This window comes from Psammomys obesus, unplaced genomic scaffold (genome assembly GCF_907164565.1).
Source record: "Psammomys obesus unplaced genomic scaffold, mPsaObe1.curated_primary_1811, whole genome shotgun sequence".
NCBI lineage: Eukaryota > Metazoa > Chordata > Mammalia > Rodentia > Muridae > Psammomys > Psammomys obesus.
In genome coordinates, this window is record NW_026596443.1 from 376776 (window position 1) to 396195 (window position 19420).

The 19420-nt window shown below is 43.8% G+C and overlaps 2 protein-coding genes across 7 annotated transcripts in view; one reads left to right on the plus strand and one right to left on the minus strand.

Moving 5' to 3' along the window:
• Positions 1-2167: 2167 nt before the first annotated feature.
• Elk4 (ETS transcription factor ELK4) lies at positions 2168-17248 on the plus strand. Of its 4 annotated transcripts, none has more exons than XM_055598216.1 (5): positions 2168-2500; positions 8477-8692; positions 12411-13277; positions 14193-14309; positions 16971-17248. In XM_055598216.1, the coding sequence occupies exons 2-5, from the start codon at positions 8486-8488 to the stop codon at positions 17067-17069; spliced, it is 1290 nt and encodes a 429-aa protein (XP_055454191.1). In that variant the 5' UTR covers positions 2168-2500; positions 8477-8485; the 3' UTR covers positions 17070-17248. The 4 variants fall into 4 exon arrangements, with proteins under 4 accessions (XP_055454191.1, XP_055454194.1, XP_055454192.1 ...); XM_055598219.1 differs by lacking the exon at positions 2168-2500 and adding an exon at positions 2678-2706; XM_055598217.1 differs by lacking the exon at positions 2168-2500 and adding an exon at positions 2716-2748.
• Mfsd4a (major facilitator superfamily domain containing 4A) overlaps positions 16183-19420 on the minus strand; it is a 43417-nt gene continuing 40179 nt past the window's right edge. The window contains exon 11 of one of the 3 annotated variants that reach the window (XM_055598214.1): positions 16183-16888. The gene's annotated coding sequence lies outside the window, so the exon portion shown is untranslated. The other 2 variants (XM_055598212.1, XM_055598213.1) reach the window with 2 other exon arrangements.

Here is a 19420-nt window from a genome sequence, read left to right on the forward strand (position 1 = left end):
AGCAGTCAGTTTATTAATGGCCCAACATCCCTTTGACTGCTATTTCAAGTAGTTTCCTGTACCACTTGTGACTTGGCTCCTTAAGAATTCAAGGTATGAAGTGCTGGAGAGATGGCCTAGTGGTTAGGAATACATGGTCCAGTGGGCCTGAGTTAGGTTCTCAGCACCCATGTGGGTAGCTTAAAACTGCCTGTAACTCCAGCTCTAGGGGACCTGGGATCTGACACCGTCTCTGGCTTCCTTGGGCAGGGACTGACCAGAAGTTTCCTCCTTGTTGAATAGCTTTCATAATACTGGAAGGTGCTGTGCGGGTATCTGGGGAAGTAATACCCAGCAGTCAATCCTGTGAGGCATAGTAACAACTGGCTCAGTAAGACATACCCATGGGTGCAATAGTGCCATGAATATTACGATAGCAACCAACTGCTTTCTGGTTGGGCTTAAGCTCCTCTCTGCAGTAGGTAACTCATGCTTATTACTTTAAGTTTGGCCAAGATTCACCAGCTGGGGAGCTTGCAGGCTTAGAAGTAAATCTACTATTATTTTGGTACATGGACAAAGTATCAGACTGCCTTGCGAATACTTATCATTAAATCAATAGATTACTGCAACTATCACCCTCATCAGAGAAACTTCCTTTTGTCAAGGATACCAGTCACAACTGGTCAAAGTGTAAAAAACTAGTGTCTGTGGCGTGCTCTGCCATAAATGGGACATCTATATCATGTGACCTCCATTCAAGACTCAGGGAACATTGAGGACGAGAAGATGGAATGATTGTAAGCGCCTGAGGTCAGGGATGACTGGACTCTTCTGGACATGACCACTGCACTCATGAATTCACAGCAGCCATGGCTGCCTGTTAAAGATCTGTACAGAAGAAAGCAGCTTAGGTACATTCCAGAATCAACAGGGCATAGAAGCCCCACCCTGGCTGAAAAGCCATTGGCCTTTGATGGATGCTAGGAGAATGAGTCAGTTTTCTTTAGGGATGGGTCTCTGGTAGCTGACTCTGCTCCAGTGAATGGCCTCACACCATGCATATATGGACAACACTTACCTAAGAACAAAAAAGGATATGAAATTGGATGGGGCACATAGGGGCATTTGGGAGAAGTTGGAGGGGTGAGGGAGGGCAAATGATTGAAATACATTGTATGCATGTATGAAATTCTCAAAAAATGAAACTATCATAAAACAAAATCATACAGATATATTTTTAACAATTATATATGAAACTAGGCATGGTTTTGAAAGCTTGTAATTCCATCACTTGGGAGAGGGAGAAAACAGGATCAGGAGTTCAAAGTCAACCTCAGCTTGGAATTCATGAGACTGTTTCCAAAAATGAACCAAATTTGTATGATCTGGCTTGTGCTTAACATCCTAGCACTGGAGATGCTGAGACAGGATTGCTGAGTGTTCAAGACCAACCTGAACTGCACAGTCAATTCCATGGCAGCCTAAACTACAGAAACTGTCTCAAAAAGCCTAAATAAATAACATACTCATTTGTCTGGTGGGGTGGGAAGACATGGTCTCAGTATGAAATCCGGGCTAGATTGGAACTCTCAACATACTGAGAATCATATTGCGAACCTGTGAATTTGGCGGTGATTTCTGCACTCTTTCTTTGGTCTTTAAGATTAGGCTCTCTTTACAGATGATGAACTTGTGTTCTGGATTGAGAGGCAGTCGATCTCTCATGAGTTCAGGACCAGCTAGAGCTACGTATTAAAATGCTGTCTCAAAAGCAAAAACCAAACCAAACCAAAGTCACTTCAAGTCCTGTAACTAGCAAAGTTAGTAAAGTGGAAAGCTTTCCTCACACCACCAGAGAAGCCATTTGTCAGATAATTGATCTAGCGGTGGTGGTAGATCGCCTAGTAAACCAGAGGGCTTTGCCCTCACACGTCAGCTATGCCGCCACAGCCCTCGCCCCAGGCTGCAAACCCAAAAGCCCCAGACCTGACTTGTAGGCCCGCGGGGAAGGACAAACGCTCAGCAAAGCTGGAGACGAGGGAGCGGGTGCACTGGATGGCCTAATGGGGTACGGCTACGCTAGCCCCGGGCCAGAAACAAAACACTGGCTTCGGGGCTCGGCCCCTCCTCCGGAAGTGACGCGCGACTGCGGGTCGAGGAAGGGCCCCGGCACTGCCGGGGGGGTTTGAGAGTGGCGGAGGCCGAGGAACGACGGGAGAGTCCGGTCGTAGTGAAGAACGTCGAGCGCGCGGCCGGCGACTGGCAGCCCAACTAGCCACACAGCCTCTCCGGCCGCGTGTGCGAGGGCGGAGGGCGGGGTTCGAGACCTGCGGCGGCGGGAGATGCGGGCGGCTGCAGGCACGCGGTTGGCTCGGCTCGGCCGCCACCGCCTTCTCGGGCTCCGGCGCGGGGGTCGCCGATGTTGCCGCGCCGTCCTTGAGTTGCCAGCGCGAGGAACGGTCGGCGGCAGAGTCTAGCACCGCGTTCAAGGTCGAGAAGGATTCCTGCATCCTCTCTGGTGAGCAACACACCCACGCCCTGTCGGGGTCTCACACCACCACCCCTCAGCCTGCTTCAGCGCGGGTCGGGCGGGGGCTGCGGGCGCGGCAGGAAGTGCACTCGGCGGCGACAGGGGCGGTGCTTGGCGGCGGCAGGGCGGGGCCTGGGGCCTGGTGGGCGGGGCCTGGGGCGCGCTCTTCTTGGGCGCAGCTCCGGGGCGCTCAGGTGCGTGCGGGAGCGGGCCCCCTCCGCCCTTCTCGCGCCACGGTGGGTCTTGCGAAGTCCCCTGGGCGGAAGGTGGCAGCGGTTTTTGTTGCCAGGGTGGGGCGGAGGGGAACAGTTTTAATTTGTCGAAGTGGCAGGAAGTTGGAAAGTGAAAGTGCTTTCATGGCTCGCCCACGGACCGGAGGTTTGCGTCTCCCAGCACTTTGATCTCGGGGCGCGCGGCCTCACGTCGCGTTCTTCCCTTCCCCAAGCTCGCTGTCCAGCCAGCAACAGGTTTTTTTTTTTTTTGTTTGTTTTTGTTTGTTTGTTTTTTTCTTCCCGCTACTTTTCAGCCTCCCTAGCTTACTGTACAGTTGTGGCAGGCTTTTCCTCTGAAAAGCATTGGAAGCATCTTTTGGGGGAGAAATCTTAACGGGTATTGGCAGAAAATAAGGGCAATTTGTTGGGTGAAGCCAGAAGACGCAGTTGGCTCTTTCTCGAGCCGTTGTAATTTGAAGGTTAGGTCATTTAAGATTCTTTCAGCAGAACGGTTGCCTGTTTGTCGTTCTAGAGTCAGATCTCTTCCCCCCTTCCACCCCCCTCCCCTCAGCACAGAACTTGGAGCTTCTGTATTTCCGGCTGGCAGTGGTGTTTTTGTTAAAACAGTATGATTCGACTTTTCCTCGTAGGAACTCTTTGTTCTTTGATCCTTGGTTTTATTTAAAAATGGAAACTGCTTACGCGGAGTTGGGCATATTTTTTGGGAAATATTGTCTTAAGTTTTGGGATACCATTATGTATTTGAGGCAGGGGATGTACTGAGCTGAGTCACCAGCACAAAAATGGAAAAAAGTATGCATTTAATATCCTCTTTGAGTAGGGTCTTGTGGCTCTCATTTTGCCCTCCCTCCCTCTCTTCCTTACTTTACTAACTAGTACCAAAACCAGGGTCTGCAGCAGGTGTCCATCAGCTTATCTGCACCTCAGGCTCCCTGTTCTAAAAAGGTAGCAGCAGTTTTCTTTGCCTAGGTGTAGTGCTAGCCGTCTAACTTGTGTTCTGAAGGATGCTAGACAGGCACTTCACCGCTGAGCTGCTCTCCAACCCCTAAAGCCCCTTGTTCAGTGTGCCGTAGAGATCCGTCTTTGAATGTTAAACCTTTTTCAGCGTTTAACCTGTCAGTGATCAGAGAGTCCTTCATTTGGGTCCATTTAACTCTTGGCTCTGTTATGCTTCTAAAAAAACCTTTTGAAGCTGTAATTGTTTTACTTAGAAGGTGTCTTTGTATGGTGTGTGTTTCTGTTCTCTCTCTTGGTATGTAGCCCAGGCTTCATGCTCACAGTCCTCCCTGCTTCATCCTCAGGAGAGCCAGGAGTATAGGTATGCTCCTGGACTGTTTTCACTTCTATTTGTCTTCTGTTCTTTTTTTTTTTTTTTTGGAGGGATGGGGTGACAGCATCTCATGTCCTAACTGGCTGCTATATAGACTGGGCTGGCCAAGAAATCACAGAGAGCCTTTGCCTCAGAGTGCTGGGATTAAAGATGTGTGCCACCCTGCCAAGTCCTAGCTCTCTGTCATAGTTGGGGATATCATTGAAGTTCACTCATAGGAGCTAAAGTGAAGAGTTTCAACTGTGTATCTAGGAGTTCATTGAAAGAATAACCTGACACAGAAATTGAATCATGGGTTGAAGGTTGTAGTTCAGTAGTAGAACCCATGTTTGCTGTTGAGACCTTGGGTTTTATCCTTAGTACTACAAAGTTTTGGTGGTGTGTTTTTGTTATTTTGAGGCATGGTCTCACACAGGTCAGGGTGGCCTTGATCTCTTTATTTTCTGCTTCCTAAGTGCTGAGACATAAAAGTTTATTGTAATAGTCTTTTTTGGAACTTGCTGGCCTCCTGGAACTCACCTGTCTCTGCCTCCTGAGTGCTGGAATTAATGGCGTGCTACACCAGGCAAGGCTTCTGCATATGTTCTTGATGTGTAGGTGATGTCTGAAATGTGTTCTTTCCTATTTACTGGAGTAGTTTAAATAGGCTGGAGTAGGATATAATTGCCAACTATTGGAAATTATATTGGAAAACTACTAATATAAAAGTAACTTGCCGTAAGAATAGATATCATCAGATAAAAAGGTCTGTTTGGTAAACTCAAAACAATGACAGGGATCACCCCTCCCTATATACACTTAATGAAGATGATAATCACTATTTTAACTCTGCTTAAGTGAAGCTGTGGGGAAGATGTGTAGTAGACTCTTAGCACGAAAAGAGCTTTTTGTGAATTGTTCTGACTTAGTCTGTGGTGCTTAATGCTGGCAGTGCTCTTGCAGGACAGAGAAGAGGTTTCTCGAGTAGAAGAGTACGGCTGATGAAGGAGCCTGGGATTCGTTTCTCAGTTTCACCATCAACTATGACTATGGCGTCTCTTTTCTGTTATTTTACTGTCTTTGCTTTTGGATCATACAACGTGTCTGTTCAGACAATGTCAAAACTGGTAACTAAAGATGACTGGAGGGTGTTTTCATGCTTGAGAGAAATTCTAGAAACCCAAACATTTTCCTAGCTGGTACTTACTGATCTGTCCTCTGAGTCATATGTTGTTAGGCTTAGTCTTCTTATGCCTGAATTGTGTAAGCTGGTTATGTTGGGTTTGTTTGTTTTAAACATCTTCATTGAGAGTAACTGACATCACCCATGGAGATCATGCAGTTGCATGCTTTTTAATGTACATAGAATGGAATCACCACAGTCTTGCCTGAGAATGTTTTCAGTCACCCTAAAAGAAACCTTGTGGTTGTGAGCTTTCATTCTCCACCTTTCTCTCCACCCCTTCTACTCGATGCTTCTCCTTTCAGCCCCTCAGCCACATTGCTCTCCCTTTTGTCTGTAGAATGGTCTGGTCTAAACACTGCACACATATCACCGGAGCCATACACTGGCCCTTTGTGCCTGGTGCTTCTTACTTCTGTCATGTTTTCAAGGTTCATCCATACCGTATCAGTACTTACTTACTTTTTTTTTTTTTTTGAAAAAAGTAAGTGTATTCTTGTGTGTGTGCTCATGTGCATGTGTGTGTGTTTGCATGTGTGTGTGTGTCTGCAGGTCAGAGGACAACTCTGAGGCACAAGTTCTTTCTTCACTGTGGGTTCTTGACAACAGGCTCACGTTGTCAGGTTTGTACACTAAGTGCTTTTACCCAGAATCATCTTTGCCCTCTCCCCCTTCAAACTTAATGCTGTTTTTATCTTTGTGTGTGTGTGTGTGGGTGTGTGTGTGTTCATGCATGTTTTTGTGTGCATGTGTAGCATGATGTACCAGGACAGCCTCAGGTGTCAGTCTTAATCTTCTACCTTGCTTGTACTCTAGCCAACTGCCCCTTGCATCTCCTTGGGGCACTGGGATTACAGTTTTATGTAGATTCTGGGGATTTAGGCCCTCATGCTGGTACAGCAAGTGCTTTAATAACTGAGCCATCTTTCCACCCCTCTTGATTCCTTTTAAAGGCTGAATAATATCCCATTATATGAATGTACTATATTTTATATTATTATATAAAATATTATATTATTTATATTAACATATTTTATATTATTCTAATCATAAGTTGGGTGGACATTTTAATTGATTCCACTCAGGATTTATGAATAATTCTGCTATGAACATTCCTGGTTGTGTTTTTTTGTTTTGAGACATAGTTTTGCAATATATTTCTGCTTGGCTTGGAAATTGCTATATTGACCAGGCAGGCATTGAGCTCCTAGAAATCTGTCTGCTGATGCCTTATAGTCCTGGAATTAAAGGCATGTGCCACTGTACAGTTCTATGGACATATGGTTCCATTATCTAAGTGTGTACCTGGTCATGTGGTAAACGTGGCTGTAGAGGCATTGCTTTAACATTTCTAAGAGCAATGTGTGAGTTTCAGTTTCTGTCTTTATCAGCTTATTGTTGCTCTTTTTGGTTATAATAGGCATGTGGTGTTTTTGCTTGTTTTCAAGTTCCTACCCCTATTATTAATGATGGGGACAATCTCCTGTGTGCTTATTGGCCGTTTCTATCTTTTCTCTGGAGACAGACCTGTGTGTGCCTGCCTTTTTTTTTTTTTTTTTTTTTAATATAACAGTTGCTTACTTACTTGGGGTGCAAGTTCCTTTTATGACACATGGTGTTTTAGAGGGTTTGGGGGTTAGAGCATTGTGTATCGGGGGGTTGTCTTCTGGCTTGCTAGTAGCTCTGGCTGTCCTGGAACTCTATCTGTAGACCAGGCTGGCCTGGAACTTATAGATTCACCTGCTTCTGCCTCCCGAGTGCCTGTCTTTGTAATGTTTCAATAGAATTGTTTTACCTTCAGATTCTCATCTGACTCATTTTTATTCCTAGAGAAAGGAGGGTTTTTCTGATTTCATTTTTTATGGAAGGTGTTCAGTCACTTTGTCACATATAAATAAACTCATGTTGATTTGGTTGAGCAGCGAGGTAAGGCATTTTTCCGGTGAAGTTCTGTGAGGAAAATGTCTCTGAGACTGTCTGGGAGAGTGGTTGTCAGCTGGGATGGTTTGACTGCAAAGACACTCTGAGTAGCAAGGGTACTGATGTCTAGTGGGTGGAGCCAGGGTTGTGCCAGCTGCAGTGCACAGGACAGTCTCACAGCAAAGGATTAGCCAGCTCCAGTGGCAGGCTTGCTGGAACTGAGAACCTCTGACCTGAACGGGAAGGCCCCAGGACTGAAGGATTTTTCTTTTGTTCTCTTGTCCTGATCACTAATTAAATAAAAAAAGAAACCCTGCAGGCTGTGGATGGTAACAGAATTTGCAGATTGAACTGGGGAACATTTTGTTGAATTCCCAGTGCTGCCAATTTGTATGTAAACTGCCAAGGTGTTGACTATTTGGAGGAGAAATACCAGTTGGACTAGGAACAAATTATTCCTTCCACCTCAGCCTCCTGGTCACCCTGAAACACATGTCTTGTCAGATAAACACAGTGAGTTCATTTAGCTACACATTGAAATGTTGGTCGTCTAAGAGAATGTGACAATAGGACTTTAAAGGTAAAGGTTAAGAACTGACCTTCTGTTGACTTCCAGGCTTTAGCTCACTGTCATTTATGGAACTAGCTTTATTTTTGTTGAAAGCTGATTATTGTTTAATATAACATCTTTTTTTTCCCCCCTATCATGCTAGAGATGAAATCCAAGGCCTTGTGCATGCACAGGTGCTTTGCTGCTGAGCCATATCCGACCGTGCTTAAGACTTCTAAAGCTGGGGCCTAGAGAGAGATGGGTCAGTGGTTTAGAGTGTATACTGCTATTGGGGCCCCGAGTTTGGTTCTCAATACTCAGGTCAAGCACTCTAGCTCCAGGGGATCTGACACTCTTTAGGCCCCTGTGGGCACTAAATGTGTGTCCACAAATGCACATTCAAACACATAATTCAAAATAAAAATAAAGTCTTAAAAAAAAAAGATTTTATAAGGGAGTTGGCCATAGTGGTATACAGTTGTAATCTCAGTGCTCGGCAGAGGCAAGAGAACTGAGTTCAAGACCACCTGAGCACAGGAGACACTGTCAAAACAAAACCCAGGTGGCATAGCATATGTGAGAATGTGGACTCTGGATTCAGATTGCCTAGCTTAAGTCTTAGCATTAACATTTGTTGTGTGTCCTTTTTCGATAATGAGAAATGATGGTGAAGTATGCACTTTGTAGGAGTGTGTTACAGGACACCTAGAACACTCACCAGCAGTGCCAGTAGCATTGAGTGAGCATCTCACCCTCTGTACTCTTCCAGCCCATTGCTATGGACAGTGCCATCACTCTGTGGCAGTTCCTTCTTCAGCTCCTGCAGGAGCCTCAGAATGAGCACATGATCTGCTGGACATCTAACAACGGGGAGTTCAAGCTTCTGCAGGCTGAGGAGGTGGCTCGTCTCTGGGGGATTCGCAAGAACAAGCCTAATATGAATTATGATAAGCTCAGCAGAGCCCTGAGATACTACTATGTAAAGGTAAATGCCTGCCCTGACCCTGACCCTGACCCTGTACAGAGAACTTCAAAACAAGAAGTAGTCTTTGTCTCTGTTGATGTTGATGTTGATGTTGAGTACTAATGTGGTTTATTTAATCCAATTGATTTAACAGCTGTAGTCATTCTGTTTGTACAAACAGAATGTTTGTCCTTAAAAGTTTTTTAATATTCATATACATGAACACGTAGAGGATGGAGGACAGTTTATGAGAGTTGGTTCTCTTCTCTAATCATATGGATTCCAGGGATCAAACTCAGTTGATCCTTTACCTGCTGAGTGACCTTGCTGTAGGTACTTATTTTTATTTTATGTGTATGGGTATTTCACCTGCATGGATGTCTGTGTACCTTGGATGCAGTGCCCTCTCCTTAAAACTGGGGTTATAGTTGTTAGTGACCTGACATGGGTGCTGGGAACTGAGGTGAGGTTCATGCTCTTAACCACTAAGCCATCTCTCCAGCCCCTGAGATGATCTTTAAAGAAAAAAAAGTATAAGGGATGGAGAGATGTTCAGAGCATTGGCTATTCTTCTAAAGGGCCTGAGTTCAATTCCCAGGAACTTCATTGTGGTTCACAACCATCTATAATGAGATCTGGTGCCCTCTTCTGGCGTGCAGGCACACATGCAGGCAGAATGCTGGATGGATGGATGGATAGATAGATAAATAGATTTAAAAAAAAGAAAAAAGTATAAGATTGGAATACAAAAAAGAAAATTTGAGGTGCTTGAGCATAAATACTCCTATATATGTCATAATTTTAAGATTATCATATAGGGCTAGGGATGTAATTTAGTTGGTAGACTGTCTAGCACAGCATAAACTGGGTATTGTGGCATAAGCCTATAATCCTAACATTGAGGAGGAATAGGCAGGAGGACTGGAAGTTGATGACTTAACAAATGTGAAGTTCGCCTGAGATCCAGGAAGCCCTGCTTTATTGAGAGAGAGAGAGAGAGAGAGAGAGAGAGAGAGGGACAAAGAGGGAGAGAGAAGCCAGGAGCTGGGGAGAATGCTCCGTTAGCAAAGTGCTTGCAGTAGAAGCTTGACGATCAGAGTCTGCTGCCTATTACCCAATGTGCCTGTATCCTAGTGCTGCACAGCAGAGACCGGAGGATCGCTGGGGCTTGCTAGTCAGTCTGGACAAATTGGCAAGCTCCTGGTTCAGTGAGAGAACCTGCCTCAAAAGAAACATCAACCCCCCCCCCCCAAAAAAAAAAAAAACAACAATAAAAAAAAAACAAAGTAATTGAGAACAACTTCTGTTGTTGGCTTTTGGCCCCCATGCACATGTTCATACATGCACACACAGGTGCTTACTATCGTCACACATGGGAACCCACATACACCCATGTACATAAAACATTTTATCATGTATATCTGTAAATTGAATTTTTTTAGTTTAGCCTAGGGAGCACAAATTAACACCTTAAAGAATAGCTATTGGTGGCTCACCTATAACTCAGCACTCAAGAGGCTGAGGCAAAAGGGTTGCTGTGGGTTCTAGATCAGCACAAGTAGCTATTTAAAACTGAGTTGATTTTTTTCTTCTTCAGATTTTTTTCTTTTTGTTTTTGTTTATTTTGTTTTGTTTTGTTTTTTGGCTTTTTGAGACAGGGTTTAATTCTGTAGCTCTGGCTGCCCTGGAACTAGCTCTGTAGACCAGGCTGGCCTCAAACTCATAGCGGTTCTGCCTCTGCCTCCCAAATTCTGGGATTAAAGGCATGTGCCACCATGCCTGGCTTATACTTAAATTTTTAAAAATTTATTTTATGTGTGCATAAGGAAGAGATGGGGGCTTTGGGGGTGTGGGGTGGGAGGGTGTCATCACATGATTGTACCATGACACGTTGGTACAGGTGAGGGACAAGATTTTTTGTTTTGTTTTGCTTTTTTTTTTTTTTTTTTTAAGATTTATTTATTTTATGTCTGTTAGTGTTTTGCCTGTGTGCATGCCTGTGTGCCATTTGTGTACCTGGTACCCAGGGAGGCCAGAAGAGTGTGTCAGATCCCTTGGAATTGGAGTTATTGATGGTTGTGAGTTGCCCTGTTGGGGCTGGTACTCAAACCTACATCCTGTGGTGGACCAGCCAGCACATTATTTATTTGTTTGTTTATTTTCAGGGAGGGTCTCTGTGTAGTACTGACTGTCCTGGATCTCTCCATGTAGATCTAGCTGGTCTCAAACTTAGATTCACTTGTTCCTACCTCCTGAACATAAGCATTAAATGTGTGTCCCACCACATCCAGTTGTAGCACCCAGTGCTCATTTTTTTTAATTTAAAATTTTTTTTCTTTTTTATATTAATTACAGTTTATTCACTTTGGATCCCAGCTGTAACCTCTCCCTCATTCCCTCCCAATCCCACTCTCCTGCCCTCTTCTCTTCTCATGCCTCTCCCTCAGTCCACCGATAGGGGAAGTCCTCCTCCCCTTCCAACTCACCTTACCTATCAGGTCTCATCAGGACCTAGCTGCACTGTGGCCTGGTAAGGCTCTTTCCCCCGGGGAGGTGATCAAAGAGCCAGCCACTGAGTTCATGTCAGAGACAGTCCCTGTTGCCCTTTCTAGGGGAGCCACTTGGAGACTGAGCTGCCATGGGCTACATCTGTGCAGGGGTTCTAGGTTATCTCCTTGCATGGTCCTTGGTTGGAGTATCAGCCTCAGAAAAGACCCCTTCACCCAGTGCTCTTAACTGTCTCTCCAGTCCTCCAGACGATAACTTTTGAGGGTCTGTTCTCACTTTCTATTGTACTTGTGGAAGCAGGGTCTCTTGTTTCTTCTGCTGAGCTGTATATTCTAGGCTAGTTTCCTGGTAGTTCTCCTGTCTCCACCTCCCATCTCTGTAGGAGTGCTGGGATTGCATGTCTATACTAACACATTTAGCTTTTTACATTCTGGGGGGTCAAACTTGGGTCTTCAGGCTTCCATAGATAATAGCCTTACCTGCTGAACCATCTCCTCAACCCAAAATTATGTCTTTTAGTATCTTGTGATTTTGAATATTTTCCTGGCCACTGGAGAAAAATAAACATCTCCAAAGAATAGCTTTAGACCTAAGAATCTGAGCTGCTGCTTTCCTCCCTTGCAGTAGTTGATCTTACCAGCTTTCCAGAGGTTAGAATCAGTTGAAAGTAGGAACCTCACAGCTGTCATGCTCTAAGACCCCTTTAGCTTCCTCAGAATGCTGATGGCTTATACCACTGGGACTGTCTGAGATTGCAGTTCAGTGAGTTCTGACTTAATACAGGTATTTGATTAAGAGAGTCAACTTTTATGTGATATCTTAGTCCAGTTGCTAATGAGGCTTTCAACTGCTTTAATTTCTCTGAACAAGGACTGTGTTTGGCCTGGGTAAATGAGTGTAGATGCTTTTGAAGCGTTTTTTGTTTTTTGTTTTTTGTTTTTTTTTTATGTATACAGTGTTCTGTCTGCATGTTCACCTGTACAACCAGAAGAGGGCACCAGATCTCATTTTAGATGGTTGTGAGCCATCATATGGTGGCTGGGAATTAAACTCAGGACCTTTGGAAGAGCAGCCAGCACTCAACCTCTGAGCCATCTCTCCAGCCCCCTTGAAGCTTTTTAAGAACTATGCTTAGTTCTCAAATAGAGTACTTCACTAGGTCCAAATTTTCATGATCTGTGACATGTAATTTATAAAAAAGTATAAGGATGCTTATCTTCTCTACCTACAGAACATCATTAAAAAGGTGAATGGTCAGAAGTTTGTGTACAAGTTTGTCTCTTATCCAGAGATTTTGAAAATGGATCCACTGACGGTAGGCAGGATTGAGGGAGACTGTGAAGCTTTAAATTCCACTGAAGCCAGCAGTTCCAGAGATGCTGAGAGTGGAGGAAAGGAGAGGCCACCTCAGCCTGGAGCCAAGACATCTAGTCGCAATGACTACATACACTCTGGTTTGTATTCTTCATTTACGCTCAACTCTTTGAACACCTCCAATAAGAAGCTTTTCAAGTCAATAAAGATAGAGAATCCAGCTGAAAAACTGGCAGAGAAAAAAGCTCAGGAGCCAACACCATCTGTCATCAAATTTGTAACAACGCCTGCCAAAAAGCCTCCCACTGAACCTGTTGCTGTTACCTTTTCAACAAGCCCAAGTATTTCTCCGTCTTCTGAAGAAACTATCCAAGCTTTGGAGACACTGGTTTCTCCCACACTACCTTCTCTGGAAGCGCCAGCCTCTGTATCCATTCTGGCAACCACTTTTAACCCTACTTCTCCAGTCCCATCCATACCCCTTCCTCTAAAGGAGCCCCAGAGGACACCTTCTCCACCATTGAGTTCTAACCCAGACATTGACACAGACATTGAATCAGTGGCTTCTCAGCCAATGGAACTTCCAGAGAACTTGTCACTGGAGCCTAAAAATGAGGATTCAGCTTTGCCAGAAAAGGACAAAACAAATAACTCAAGATCCAAGAAGCCCAAAGGGTTAGAACTGACGCCAGCCCTTGTGGTCACAGGCAGTGACCCCAGCCCCTTGGGGATCTTAAGCCCATCTCTCCCAACAGCGTCTCTTACACCAGCACTCTTTTCACAGGTAGCTTGCTCTTTCTCTTAAGTGTGACTGCATTCATTTACTCTTCAAACCATATCTACAATTTTTACCTGCAAAATTCAATTTCTATTAATTAGGTTTGTCTTAGAAAGGTTTTATATAAACCTGAGAAGTTTTTTTCTTACCTTAATTAGAATACCTTTAAAAATCCATCGCTCTTGGGCCAAGGACATAGTTCAGATGGTAGAGTGCTTGCCTAGCATGCACAAAGCCCTGGGTTCCATCCCCAGCAATGTGTAAACCAGGCATTATGCCCCACCCCCAACACACCTGGAATGGAATCCCAGCGCTCAGAAGATCAGAATCCCAGCAGGAAGATCAGAAGATAAAGGTCATCCTTGGCTACATAGCCAGTTTGAGACGAGCCTGGGCTATGTGACACCCTTTCTAAAAAAAGGCAGAAGTCATTGATTTACAAGTTTTTGTTTTGTTTTTACCTCCTCGTAAAGAAAGCAAGTTCTCCCCTCACCCCCTTAAAACTGTTGCTATCAGGAGAAAACAGGAGGGACTGAGAGCCTGAGGGAAGGAGTGGAGTGGGCTTTGTAGTCCAACTTACCTAGTTCTGTGAGGTATTAGCTTGTTCAACTAGGAGAAATCTTGACTAAGATCATCCCAGATGGTCTGATAGTACAGGTACTCAACTTGTGCTCTCTTGTACCTGAATTTAACTTTGCTTTCTAGTTTGGAAAGACCCTATAAAAGTTGGATTACAAAGTGATTACTGTGGCCCTTATCTTTCCGAGGTTATAAAATAACTTCTGAGCTTTTCATCATGATAAAATTTGGGGTATAGAGACATTTGGGGAGGAGAACATAGTATTTAGCTTCTACTTGTATCTTTGGAAGGATGGAGCACAATCCGGGCATGTCCTTGAGTGGTCTTCTTGTATATTGCAGACACCCATCTTGCTGACTCCAAGCCCCTTGCTCTCCAGTATCCACTTTTGGAGCACTCTCAGCCCATTTGCTCCCCTGAGCCCAGCCAGACTGCAAGGTGCTAATACGCTTTTCCAGGTAAATTACACAATGTGCCTCCTGTGATAGAGGAATGTTAAATGCAGAAATGGGCAGAGGTAGTGTCCCACTGCCCAGTGTCATTGTCACACACCTCCCATTTGATAAATATTTCACAGTCTGCCGCAGAGTAGTGGTTGCTTTTCCTTTTGATGCAGTAGGTGATTGGGGGCTGTGGCTCTCAGTTACTGCCCAGCATAGCAAGAAACTTTTCTACTGCATATTGCTAGCCCAGGAAAATACTGATGTTTGAGGTACAGTTTCTGTTGAATACATGTGACCTTTTTGTGTTATGTTAAGTTAAACCAGTGTAAACTGGACACTCTGTGTACATATACTAATGCATGCGCACGCACAGCCATGATAAGGATACATTTAATGCATTTTGGTCAGAATTGCATACGCATATGTATACATAACCTGTTCCCCTTGCTTATTCTCCTCCTGTTCTGTTTGGAACTTTTCTTCCTCCCTCTTCACAATACTTCTCCCTCCTGCTTTCATGTCTTTTTGTTGTTGTTTTGTTTTGTTTTTTTTTTTTTTTTGGTTAGGGTTACTTGCCTGTGCATGAGTGGGTATGGGACTATACCCCTGAAAAAAAAAAAAAATGAATCCTCCTCAGTCAAGAGCTGTTAACTATCATAGCTCCTCAGCTAGGATGGGGCCTCCTGTGCTCCTCTGTATACATGCTAGTATGTTGACTTGCTTGATTTTGCTTGATCTTTTCTCAGTAACCACAGCTGCTGTGAGTTCATGAGTACTACACCATGTCATAGTGAGAAGACAGTGTTTCATGGCACTGCTGCCCATCCTCTGGCTCTTTTTGTTTTGTTTTGTTTTTTGTTTTTTGTTTTTTGTTTTTTGAGACAGGGTTTTTCTCTGTAGCCTTGGCTGTCCTGGATTCCCTTTGGAGATCAGGCTGGCCTAGAACTCACAGAGAGCCACCTGCCTCTGCTTCCCCAAGTGCTGGGATTAAAGGCGTGCATCACCATAGCTAGCCCATCCTCTCTCTTAAATTCTTTCTGCCCCCTCTTCCCCAGCCTTCCCTGAGTCTTGGAGTATGTGCCCTGCAGATGTCCCATTAATGACTGTAACGCCACAGACACTTGTTCGATGCACTTTGACCGGTTGTGAGTTGCGATATTAACCATCATTCACTGCAAAAAGAAGCCTCTCTGGAGCTGAAGAAGTGGCTCAGCAGTTACGAGTATGTACTGCTCTTGAAGAGGACCAGAGTTCAGTCCCCAGCACCCTTTTTGGGGAGCTCCACTCACATGTACTAAATTACACACATAGACACCTAATTCTTTTTTTTTAAAAAAAAAAACTCTTATGAGGGTCAAGAGTACATTCATCACTGAGTGTAGAGGTAAGTATTTACCTGTTTGACAGCATGTCCATATAGCAAAACAATAACAGTAGGCCCTCTGAAGGCCTATGACCTCCTCAGCCATGGGCTTTTGACCAGATTTACAGTAGTAGGCATGAGTTCTCTCCTGTGGTGTAGGCTTTAAATCTTAATTAGAAAAGTGATTGGTTACCCCCATAATACTCATAGTACAGTAATACCAGGGACACATGTTGCCTGGCAGGTCATTGTTTAAGCATGTAAGCTCCATTGCCAGGCAATACTGCTGATGGCTTTTCACTTCCGGTGGCCTGTATACCATGTTCCAGCATTATGAAAGCTAGCCAGCAGGGAGGAAGTTTCTAGGTCAGTTCCAGCTTGGTTTCTGACCTGCAACAAAGTGTGTGGTGTTTAGCAATAGATCTTAGCAACTGGTGGGCAACCAAGAGCAGTAGCAATAGCCCATATTGTTTTGAGGGGCCTCTGAGAACTCTCTGACCAACAACTCATAAGGAAGTACCCATTCTTGGCATTTATTTAATTGGAATTTATTTAATTCTGGGAACAGCATTATTCATCCATGCAAGGTGTCTTCATTCAAACTTTAAAAAAATATTATATTCTTTAGTTAGTTTACAAAGGAGCAGATTTCCATTAAGATTTTGCTTGTTTGCAGTGTTTCTTTCTGTAGTCCTAGCTATCTTAAAACTTACTCTCTACACAGTGTCAGCCTCAGACTCACAGAAATTCGCCTCCCTCTGCCCGGGAGTGCTGGGATTAAAGGTATGCACCACCACTGTCCAGCTCCATTAAGAACTTTTAAGGGGGCTGGAGAGATAGCTCAGAGGTTAAGAGCACTGGCAACTCTTCCAAAGGTCCTGAGTTTAATTCCTAGCAACCACATGGTAGCTCATAACCACCTGTAATGAGATCTGATGCCCTCTTCTGGTGTGTAGACATACATGCAGGCAGAATACTCTAATAAATGATAGATGAATAAATAAATAAATCTTAAGCAAAAATAACTTAAATACTTATTTTGGTTCATCTCTCACTCCCTTGTTTCTCCTACTCTTTCCTTCCCACCCCCATTCCTGCTAAAACTTCTTGTGTGTGTACCACCCCACCTTACACACACATGATAAGTGTATACAAATCACAAAAATACATCATAGTCTTCCATGATGCACAGTTACTGCCTTTGTTTTGAGGAGGTATCTTGTGCTTTGCCCTGGGGGGGATAAGAGGGACAGGAAGTGAATGTCCAGGTTAATAATAAGTTGCTGATCTGTGTTTGCTTTCTTTCTTCTCAGTTTCCTTCTGTACTGAACAGTCATGGACCATTCACTCTCTCTGGCCTAGATGGACCTTCCACTCCTGGCCCATTTTCTCCAGACCTGCAGAAGACATAACCAGTGCAGTTGTGGACTAAGAGACCAAGAAACCAAGAGACAGAGACATCCAACATGATTGGGTTTGAAATGAGGGATAGTTCTGCAGTGCTTATAATAGACTGTTGTTTTTCCATTTCCTGTTGAAAGCCTTTTCAGGATTCTCAAATGTTGGACTGTATAAAAATGCCTTAATTGGAGTCCAAGCTCCACAGCACTTCTTTTTTAAAAGGTATTTTGTTGTTGCTGTTCGTCCTGTTTTGTTCTTTTCTTTTCTTTTCTTTTCTTTTCTTTTCTTTTCTTTTCTTTCTTTTCTTTCTTCTTAATGCTTTGTGCAAAAAATACTGGTCTGTTGGGGTTTAGCAGATGTGTTTCTCAAGAAAGGCACAGAACAAAGTCACTGGTGGTCCTGGATTTTAGGACTGTCTGGCCAAGGGAAAAAAGTATGTGTAGAATCTGTTGCTTAGAGAAATATTTGTTAGCTATGTATGATGGCCTGCTTCTGCCATCTCAGCACTTGGGAAGCTGAGGCAGCAGAACAGCCAGGTTGAGGGCCAGCCTGGGCTATACATGCAGTGAGACTGTCTCAGAAAGATACAAATACTTTTTAAGGAAACCGGTAGTGTGTTTAGCACTAAGTATGCTCTGCTGAATGACCAAAACAGAGCTGCTCAGCAGTAGGAGAGAGTCATTCCTATTCTTAGGAGGATTGGAGTACCACCATGCACGAGGCTTTGACATGATGATCCACAGAAAGGCATCTTGTTTACACTTACCTGGCTTGGTCTCTGGCGTATCGTACCTGTGATCATGTCTGAACCTGTCATCAGGCCCTGAGCTATTTCAACACAAGACTTTGAAAGCTCAGTTTGAATGTGGGTTTTGGAACGTTCTGTGAGAATATGGAACCTCACTTCCAGCACAGATCTCACTTGTGCTCTGATTGGTCTTTTTCTGAAGTCATGCAACACAGCATGGAAAACAACGATTTTTTAGGAGAATAGAGTTGGGGTGTGAAAACTAAATATTGGATGAGGTGGAAAAAAAAAAAAGTTCAGTTGAATACTCTGAGACATGAAGTATGGCATTTTCCAGCTAGAAGACACCCAGAATGATAGGCCTCTTTTTTACTTACTAATTTTGTCCACTTCTGTTACGCACTTTACTATGCTTCCTTTTAAATGTAAGGTCAGGACGAAGCAGCGTTCACATGTAATCAGGAAGCTGAACTTTGAATTAAACTTTCCAGTTAGCTTTGAGATAAAGATGTGTTTAAGTTATGGAAGATCAGATTGCATTTGACCATTCTCATACACAGGAATTTGCTTACTAAATTAGTAATGAGAAGAAGGGGCCTTTATCTGCATATTGTCACATTTGTAAAATACTGTGTGATAAGTCAGAACCAGATGTACACAGATACAAGGTCTCTCAAACTGAATTGATATTAATATCAGAGTGGCATCTTGAAAATTTTGACTCTCAAGTTCAGAACTGAATTAAATTACATGTCCCTCCTCCTGCCCATTACATCCTAGACATGACTTGAGCTGAATGAAGTAGGGGCTGTGGGCTCGGAATGACACTGATACAGAGTGGTGTCTTTCCAGGTGCATAGTGTTGGCTGTTCAGTGCAAAGTATGGAAGTGTGTGCTGGCTGGGTTATGGAGGGTGACAGAGAGCTGCCTTTTAGAGAGTACTGGTTCACTTGTGGTTATCTAAAAGTTGTGTTCCCATGATGTGCAATAGTAGTGTTGAAAGGTAGTGTTCAGAGTGATGGGAACAGGTACTGTAATGAGCTTTCTTCCCATGGTGGATTATTTAGTTTGCATGCATGTTTGGAATTACTCTCAGCAGCACTTTGTAGTAATGTAGTGGTTTAACACTGTGTATACTAAGTAAGTCTTGATAGTTGACCTAAATAGGTGTTTGAAATTCTGAAAACATAAAAATCTTTTATCTTCTTGAGTTAAAGGAGAAAAGCCATTGGTTTGTTTTCACAGAATTTTTTATCTTGGCACATAGGTGCCTTGGGCCCAAGGGCACCATTTAAACTCAGGCTGGGTGTGGTAGTGCAGGCCTGTGGACCCAGCACTTGGGAAGTGGAAGCTGGAGGATCAAGAGTCAGGGATAGCCTCAGCTACAAAGTGATTTTGAGACTCGCTTAGACTACCTGAGACCCTGTCTCAAAAAAAAAAACAGAAGCAAAAACTCAGAGCAACTTTATAAGAAACTATGAGGCCTTGTGGGGGAGGGGTACATGGACCTGCTTTCTTCTTGCTATGAATGAATTTGCAAAGAATGTGCTTACTCTTTGTGCGTGTGTGTCAGTCAGTTTGTGACCTTGCTGTGTGTATGAGACAGACATTTCT

Bases quoted from the DNA above. Each gene is read 5' to 3' on its own strand.
- Elk4 (XM_055598216.1), top strand. From the start codon at position 8,486: ATGGACAGTGCCATCACTCTGTGGCAGTTCCTTCTTCAGCTCCTGCAG. The intron at 8,693-12,410 runs GTAAATGCCTGC...CTCTACCTACAG, and splicing joins TGAGATACTACTATGTAAAG to AACATCATTAAAAAGGTGAA. The intron at 13,278-14,192 runs GTAGCTTGCTCT...TGTATATTGCAG, and splicing joins CACCAGCACTCTTTTCACAG to ACACCCATCTTGCTGACTCC.